This window comes from Aspergillus nomiae (assembly GCF_001204775.2).
Source record: "Aspergillus nomiae NRRL 13137 chromosome Unknown contig00690, whole genome shotgun sequence".
Taxonomy (NCBI): domain Eukaryota; kingdom Fungi; phylum Ascomycota; class Eurotiomycetes; order Eurotiales; family Aspergillaceae; genus Aspergillus; species Aspergillus nomiae.
Genome location: NW_015378745.1, coordinates 1 through 8,799, shown reverse-complemented (window position 1 = coordinate 8,799; position 8,799 = coordinate 1). Strand labels below are relative to the sequence as shown.

General features: G+C 50.1%; 2 protein-coding genes across 2 annotated transcripts; one reads left to right on the top strand and one right to left on the bottom strand.

The window, feature by feature from the left end:
* Positions 1-1,204: 1,204 nt before the first annotated feature.
* On the top strand, positions 1,205-4,691 carry ANOM_011755 (guanine nucleotide exchange factor; the record flags this gene model as incomplete). The annotated part of the gene is made up of 3 exons (XM_015557011.1): positions 1,205-1,708; positions 1,759-4,272; positions 4,320-4,691. 3 exons carry the CDS (start codon positions 1,205-1,207, stop codon positions 4,689-4,691), a joined length of 3,390 nt encoding a protein of 1,129 aa, XP_015401046.1.
* Positions 4,692-5,598: 907 nt separating this feature from the next.
* ANOM_011754 (putative DNA mismatch repair protein (Mlh3)) lies at positions 5,599-8,437 on the bottom strand (the record flags this gene model as incomplete). Its single annotated transcript, XM_015557010.1, has 2 exons — positions 5,599-8,141; positions 8,191-8,437. The coding sequence occupies 2 exons, from the start codon at positions 8,435-8,437 to the stop codon at positions 5,599-5,601; spliced, it is 2,790 nt and encodes a 929-aa protein (XP_015401047.1).
* Positions 8,438-8,799: the final 362 nt, after the last annotated feature.

Genomic DNA, 8,799 nt, shown 5'->3' with positions numbered 1-8,799 from the left:
TTTAATGTGCTTCTGGGTCCTTGTCCCGCTCCCCTCCGCCATCGTTCTTTATCGTAGCTCCATCCCCGACTTTATACTTCCTTTCTGTCTTCCGAATATACTCCCTCCTTTGATTCTTTCCTTTCCTTCTCCTTCCATCCCTCTTCTCGCTCTCTCTTTCCATCCGGTGGATCACCGCTGGCTTTCGATCGTTACTTGCTGCTGGTGGCAATTCAATTGATTAATCTCGCGACTCCTACCACGAGACGATAACGTTCATTCCTCCCTTCTTGGGTCGTGTTGGGAACCTCCGCCTCCCCCCGTCGCCCTTGCGTACCCTTCGCCACGAACAACCAGCTGAACTTTGCACCCCCGCGTTCGCTGTACGCTCGGAGAGGATCAATTCCCTCCTCCTTTCGTCATTATCTGCCTGTAATTTCGTCGATCGCACTCCTCTCGATTTTCTAGGCTCCAACTTCGGGATCCGCACCGTCGTCCTTGCTGCAACCCCAACCCAGTTTCCTCGAGGAGGCAGGACTCCCTCCGTCTGGATCAGCGCAACCTAGTTCCTGCCCTGCTTCGAATTACGGCGCTCTTATTGTTTCCTTTTTTTCTCCTAGCCTTCTTCTAAATTCCCCGTGCTCGTGCTCGTCAACCATCCTTCTTCGCGCCCTCGTTTTGGTCCTGGATTAGGAACGTGTTCTGGTATCAAGGAACACAAACTATCAACCACTACAGACGGAGTGTCGACACTCTGTCATCCGTTTTCTGCATACGCGTTGAGAGGTACGTCCTGGTTACCCGGTCACCCTTCCCCAGCATTCCCGCCATTCCTCCCCTCCCCAAGTACGGCATTCCCGTGGTGATGTGCCAAACCCTTCCAAAAACATCCACCTAAACAATACTCCCAGCCCTCCTACGAACTGGGTGCCCTAGATGTTGACCATGAGTATTGTCATCGACAGATTTGGATGATAGACTCCTATTTTCAGTCCTTGATTACGCTACTACATCACCACCGCTGTACAATCTCCCTTGGTCGCCACCATTGATTGGCTTTATTCCCCTTTATAGCAAACTACACTCGATTTCTCTAATTCCGTATCGCGTCGCTGAGGATGTTCATGGGATCTTCTCTTTCATAATCTGCGGTCAGTGACCCTGCGTCCGGCTAGACCAACTGGAAGGAACCCATATCCAGAACCCGAATTCGAACTAGAAAGACATGGAACCAATGAAGCCACACATTGCGCCACTGAAGATCGAAAAGGGAAACTCCAATTTCTACTCCAATCGCTTCCATTCTACTCAGCATCAGCAGATGACTCCTCCTTTAACGCCATCCAACACGAACAGAGACGACAGTATGGAGCAGACGGAAACTCCGCGAGCCGTCTTCCCTAACTACTTACGCGCCTTCTACCCTTTTCATCCATCCGGGGACGTATCACCCGCTACCATCACCCTACCATTAGATCAGGGGGACGTCATACTAGTGCACTCAGTTCATACAAATGGATGGGCAGATGGCACATTATTAGATACCGGTGCCCGGGGCTGGCTACCCACTAACTATTGCGAGGCTTACGATCAGTTACCAATGCGTCCGCTCCTGAAAGCGTTGACGGACTTTTGGGACATCATCCAAGGCGGATGCGGCTTCCCTCTACGCGAATTCTGCAATCAGGACACCGTAAAGGGCCTGATTGCTGGAGTGCGCTTTCTACTAGTAAGTACGGACACTGGGAGAACGACACTGGGATAGCTGACAGATCCAAGGAAAAATCCGAGTGTCTCACTCGTGACTCCGTTCTGGTAAGAAGCCATGATGGTCTGCGTAGGAACCGCAAGGCTTTGCTTGCAGATCTCTCCTCCCTAGTCCGGACAACGAAGAAATGCCAGGAAATGCCTAGTAGCACCAATGGCACCGAAGACGAGGTGTACATGATGGACGAAATGCTTCTGAAGGCATTCCGAATCGTGACTCGCGGCGTTCGTTTCCTCGATATTTGGACCGAGGAAGTGGGCCTGAGCCGGACCATCGCGGAGCTTGGCCAGGCAACACATTTTGACATCCCCCCAACTCCCATGTCTGAGACATTCGCATCGGAGGCTGATACGGAACGGGGTGAATCCCGGCTGTTGAACCGCAGCCGATTGGATATGAGTCGTGCATCTAACCGAACGGATACGATGGAGTCGCAGTCCCACCGTCCGGTGTCCGTGTTAACCAAGCGGGTCTCCCACCGAGTGTCGTGCTCAGCGCCTGCTGCGGCCGCCCGAAACCCGAACCTGGCTTCAGAAAGGTTGAACACCACATACGATGCGTTTCTAGGAGTCCTGGGCTCGTTCATTGGCCTTCATCTGCAGTCACGTTCCTCGACAGAGCTAGTAGTTACCACGGAACAGGCGGTGCGCTCATGTCGAGGTTTGCTGACCGTCGTCGAGGCAGTATGTGAGCACGACCCACAGGGATGCGGGCTTCTGGAGCAAGCTCGCGACACCATGTATGATCGACTTTCAGAGCTTGTCTATGCCGCCCGGGATGCCTTCCGACCCGCTCATTCCGCAGATGACGAGCTTATCTTCATGCCAGATGAAGGCAAGCGTCTCGTTGACGCTGCAACCGACTGTGTCAGAGGGGCAGGAAACTGCTTGGCGAAGGCTCGCTGGATGCTGGAGCAGAGTGGCGATTTTGAACTTGAAACGATGTCGCAGGACTCTAGCGCTGTTAATGACCTCCAGAGCACACCTATTCCACAGCGAACCGGGAGCCTGGCAGGGGACCAGAAAGATGTTTCCTTGCGCCTCCCTCCTCCCCCGCTTGAAATTCCCGTGAAGAACCCACGCGATTCCACCTCTACCCCGGGCCTTACTGACGCCGCCACCCCGTCTTCCTTTAATTCACGTGCATTAGCTACTCCAACCACTGATATTACCGATCATCCTACAGCTATGCTGTCCACCAGTCCGGACAAAACGTCTGTCTCATTGATGCAGGACGCTCATGTGGCAGATAGCATCCAGTGTCGCGACAGTCACCCGCGATCTGAAGTCAGCGAGTCCTTCGGCCGCGGCATCACTAGCACCGGGAGTAGCTTCACGTACAACAGCCATCTCCGTGACTCCGAAATGAGCGGGGTATCCCAGACATCCACCCGAGCCACCTCTCCGGACATTTGCAACAGCTACCAAGCCCCCTCGCTCCATGGCAGTCTCAGCCACTCTACCCTGGCCGAGGAGAACGAGGAGACGGAGGCCAATATCTTGGAGAAGACCTTCGCTCATGAATTGATTTTCAAAGATGGTCAAGTTATGGGTGGCAGTCTTCGCGCCCTGGTGGAGAAGCTCACAGCCCATGGGTCGACCCCAGATGCCATGTTCGTCTCCGCCTTCTACCTCACTTTCCGTCTCTTTGCAACTCCAATGGAATTTGCCGATACCCTCGTCGACCGGTTCATCTATATCGGCGATACGCCTCACGCTGCAGGTCCCGTTCGCCTTCGTGTCTACAATGTGTTCAAGGGATGGCTCGAGTCCCACTGGCGCCATGATTGCGACAACGTGGCACTGGACTTTATAATGCACTTTGCCAATACCACCTTAATGCAGAACCTTCCTTCTGCAGGAAAGCGCCTGGCAGAGCTCGCGGAAAAGGTCTCGGCAGTTCATGGTCCAGTGGTGCCCCGGCTGGTGTCTTCCATGGGAAAGACCAACACTGCGACTGCGCAATACGTACATCCGGATGCTCCGTTGCCACCGCCCATCCTTGGGAAGAAGGAGAATAATCTCCTCAGACAATGGAAGAACGCTGAGGGTAGCCTCAGCATTCTGGACTTTGATCCGATGGAGCTCGCACGGCAATTTACTATCAAGGAATCCCGCATCTTTTGCTCTATTCTTCCCGAGGAGCTTTTGGCAACAGAGTGGATGAAGAAATCTGCATCATTAGCTGTCAATGTCCGTGCAATGTCTACGTTGTCGACGGATCTCGCGCACCTGGTGGCGGATTCCATCCTCCAGTTGGAGGAGCCCAAAAAACGAGCGGCTACCATTAAACACTGGGTGAAGATTGCCAACAAGTGTCTGGAGCTCGACAACTACGACACGCTGATGGCTATCATCTGCTCCCTGAACTCGTCAATGATATCTCGTCTCAAGCGGACTTGGGAAATTGTATCCCAAAAGACCAAGACAACGCTTGAGTCTCTGCGGGGTATTGTTGATGTATCGCGCAATTACGCGGTTTTGAGACAACGACTCCAGAACCGTATCCCTCCTTGTTTACCTTTTGTTGGTACATACTTGACTGACCTCACATTCGTGACCACGGTAACCAGCCGTTGCGCAGCCTGCCTACCGAAGACGGTGAGATGGCAGTGATCAACTTTGACAAACACATGAAGACAGCCAAGATTATCAGTGAACTACAGAGGTTTCAAATCCCGTACCGATTGACTGAAGTGCCGGAATTGCAAGCTTGGATGCAGAACGAGTTGATCCGGGTGCGGTCGAGTGGCGAGAAGAGTATGCAAACGTTCTATCGCCGGTCGTTGGTGCTGGAGCCGCGTGACCCACCCCCAACTCCACGCTCAATTCCTCCTCAACCCGAGTCGAGCGCATCGTCTATCCTGGAGAATGCCAAGGATAAATTCGACTTCCTGTCTTGGACACACCCGTCAAAGGCCAAGTCGGTAGCGACTAATGGTTGAAACGTTTGCATTGCTGATATGTGGCCACCATTATGATTTACGACAGTTACATTCTTCGATCATGTCTTACGGCGTTATAACATTCTATCGTTATTATTATTATTATGTTGCTCTTTGTCTTGTTTTGTGGATATCCATTTCCTTTCGGGGCGGCACTCGTGTTATTCTATTCGTGTTTCATTATAAAAGCGATGGGTCAGGATACGCAGGATGGAGTCAAGCGGATTCTGAGAGGGTGAATTGGGATTATACCCGGGAGACGGCGGGATAACAAAAAGGGAAAACAAAACACTGGGTTTTCAAATATACAGATATATCATACAAGCCTCACGGCTGGCTGTTGGGATATATAAACAGTGGGAGAGATACTCCCTGTTCTTTTCCTTTCTTCACCCTGAGTTTTTGGATTTGGGTACATTGGGTGATCTTGACTTGTCGCGAGGAACTGTGTTATTAGGTATTTACTTTTCGATCGATTGAACCGGCTGCATTGGATATGGATGGGATAGGAGCAGGACCGGACTTGAACGGGTTCATTTGGGTGGATTACATGTACCGTATTATGTATATACAATTTTGCGACAATAATCCTAATATTGTCATTCTTGATGACTTTCTTTCCATCCTTGATCTTTGTACCGTAGACCCTAAGACCTGTAAGACATGTGCTAGTCAATAGAATGAAGCCAGACAATGACATGGTTCAGTTGTGTCGATTGCTCCCTACTTCGAGGCGAGATCTCGCAATGTCGAATAGCTGGCTTATTGACCAAGTCCTGGGAGCGCAAGGCCTATCATGTATGGGAGTATTCGGGTTTGCATCATGGCTGGTTTGTCTCGCCTGCACAACCTAGTCGAAATGTTCATCGTACGCTAGATATTGATAGCTAAACAAGATGGATCAGGTTTAGTGCAATGTGATCTTGTCCCTCCAGGCTTTGAACACCTCGGCAAACTCAGCTTGCTCTTCTTCTTCGCTCATATACTCAGCTCCTGGATCAACCGTTGCCAACGTATCCGTCATGTCAAGTAAGGGAATCATCGATGGCCGTCCATGCGCACATTGGAACGGAAAGACGCATCGCGCGAGGTTTTGAACAAGGCTTTGACACTCCTCAGTCGTCAGGTCATCATTGAACATAATGGCTGTCCGACAGGCCCGCGAGTTCAATAGCTCGACGATTCCTTGGGGGCAAACATCAAGTTGTTCCGCCCAACGATCCTGCCCCAAAACTGATACCCGGGCCTCAGGTCCCATGCCGTTTTCCTCGCGTTTCCAAATGTGCCCTCTAATCAGATTTGTAACCAATTCTGGCTCGAGCCTGCAACGCTCGGCGATAAGCACTGGGAGTGTATGCACATAAATGCATGCAGATTTGTCTGCAGGCCCTTGTTCAACAGTATATTCAACACCCCAAAACTCAAAGAACTGTTTATATCTTCGAAAAGTATCTGCCTCGGTAACGGGTATATCAAAAATGATAGGTTCCAATGTGACCGTCTGTACTTTCCCAGAACTTTCTAATGATGGTGTGAAATACTCCTTGAATAACCTCTCCACCCGGCATCGCTCATCAGCAGCATGCTGATCGATAAGAACCAGGATAGAACCTGGATCATTGCTATATTCACTTGCTGCCGTAGTTTTTATCTTAGCCAGAACGAACTTGCGATCAACCTGCGCGATTATCTCCGCCGTCTCCAAGTCCTGTCTTCGCAGTTTGCCCCGGACATTTGGCAATCCCAAATTTTCAAACCCGCAAACGTCCGCTGAAACATCGTTAACTCTGGCATGTGCCATACGTGCTTTGGTGCCATATCCCGTGCCGATCACATCGAGAGATTTATCGGATCGGCTAAAGACAGGGTTTTCCCAAGTGTCCATCATTTTCTCTACCCATAAGTTTCGTGTCTTGCTCAGAATTGCTGACCTCGGCTTTGTTATACGATCACACTCTCGCATTGTCTGGAGTGCTCCTGTTGATCTAGATCTTGGAACGGCATCCATAGGTGATCTGGTACCCACTGACTGGCCAGTCCGAGAGTTGACTAGATGACTCCTTCCAGTATAGGGATCGGTCCAATGAACCACGATATCACTTCCTGATCCGTTCTCAGTTTCAGGCGTAGTAAAGCCAGTGTACGTGGCTAATGCATCTGACCCCTCAAACATCCTATGTTTGTTTCTTTCTGACCGAGCTAGCAGGTTTTCCTGAGCTGAATCCCGCTCAATGCTACGGGACTTCTCTGGAGAGGTTGATTTGGCTTTTGGCCTCGTAGAGCGGGCGTCGAAAGACTCATGGGCACTTTTGATTCTTGACCACTCTCCAAAACTTTGACTGACGTTTGGTGCCAACCTTTGGAAGTTCGGAAATTTCAATTGACCGCACAGAGCTTCCTCGCTGTTGAACGCTTGACCTGGATGGTTTGGTGCACGATCAGAACGGCTTGTGGGTGCTCCGACCATCTGTTTTTGTGCCATCTTCTGTTTCCTTCTCCCACCGCGCGGGCGTAAGTTATGCTGCTTCAAGAATTCTTGTATCATTGCCGCAAGTACATCCATAATGCGTTGGACAGATTTGTCGGACTCAGGCAATCCATGGCCCTCACTGTTGATCTTATATGACTCATTAGTGTCTATGCGTATATAGAACATAGGCCACTTGTTGATAGCCTTGGTTGTAGACTTCGTACTTGAACCACTGTAAATGTCAGGATGCTGATTTTGGCTTCTCCCGCGAGCGGATGTAGATGGGGTGCCCGTAGTACCGAAATCAGACAGAGAAAACAAGCGATTAACTTCGGCGTAGAATATATTGACACTGCTTTTGGGAAAGACTGGATCCATTCCCAAGGAGATAAATTGTATTTTCTTGGTAGGGTTTGGCACAACGGATATAGCAGCATGAACAGAGAAACCAGGCACGTTAGCCGAGACAGTATCCCAGCTGTGAGCGTTCTGACGTTCAATCAGCCCTGCCTGCGCAAGGATTGATACTATACGCTGGAGGTCCAGTTCACCATCGGTTCGGTGATTCTGAGTTCGGATGATGATCCTCTTATCTCTTGAAGCTTCAATGATAACCAACTTTGTCAAGTTACCGTTCGCAAGCATTAACGAGACCAACTGTTGTCGTAGTTCGTCCCATTGCCGATCCAATTCGTCGTGCCTTTGTAAGGCCAAGGCACGATTTTTCACTCTCACGGGCATGTTTCCAAACAAATCATTAACCGTAACGCTAGTTCCATGGCTGCTAAGCCTGAGCTCCTGTTGAACTGGAGCTGGTATCAGCCGTGCAACCGGAGTTGAATGGTGGAACATGATAGTATTTGTGCTAGGATGGCGAACATGGTGAGAAGTGATGGTCAGCAGCGAAAGTGACGACAACGAAGCTAGAAACAGCCCCTTCTGGCCATATACATCAGTGACAGTGTGATATTTAGATGTATCTGCCAGTAAGTGAGCGAAAAATATCTACCCGATGCACATTCAACTTACGATGTGCCTTCCCTAAGCCTCCACTAGGTTCGAACTCCGTTGGTAGAATTCCATCACCATCGTCATCCACCTTACAACCCCCACGTTGAAAGTCTACCGTCACAGAGACTGTGCGGGCATCTGCATCCAGCGCGTTCTTCACTAGTTCGACGATCACCCCATTTAGGTGCGTGATGGACGTGGAAGATTTGAGCTTCGCTACCACTTCGGGCGGCAGGGGCTCAATCCTGCGACTGTTCCCAGACATCGCAGATGGTCAAAATCAAATGTACATGGCTTACAGAAAGTGATGTCCGCCACATGTTGTCATTCGGGGGTTCAAGTTACCTCCATGGCATATAGACATCAAAAAAGGTAGATTAGGAAGAGGAAAGAATGAGAGACGGGAGTTGCTACTGTATCAGAATGAAGGTGTTCCCCACGCTCAGGCTAAAAGATCGTAACTTTTTAGCGCTGCCGGCTTCCCGTGGTGACCGTCGTCCAATGGTAGGGCATATATCTACACTACTAATCACTCGGTCTATCCAAAATATCCTTCGTTAGTTCCAATCCTTTTTTCTGCTCTGGTTCTATTTTATATTTTTTATTTTGTTAATCTTTTAATCTTTT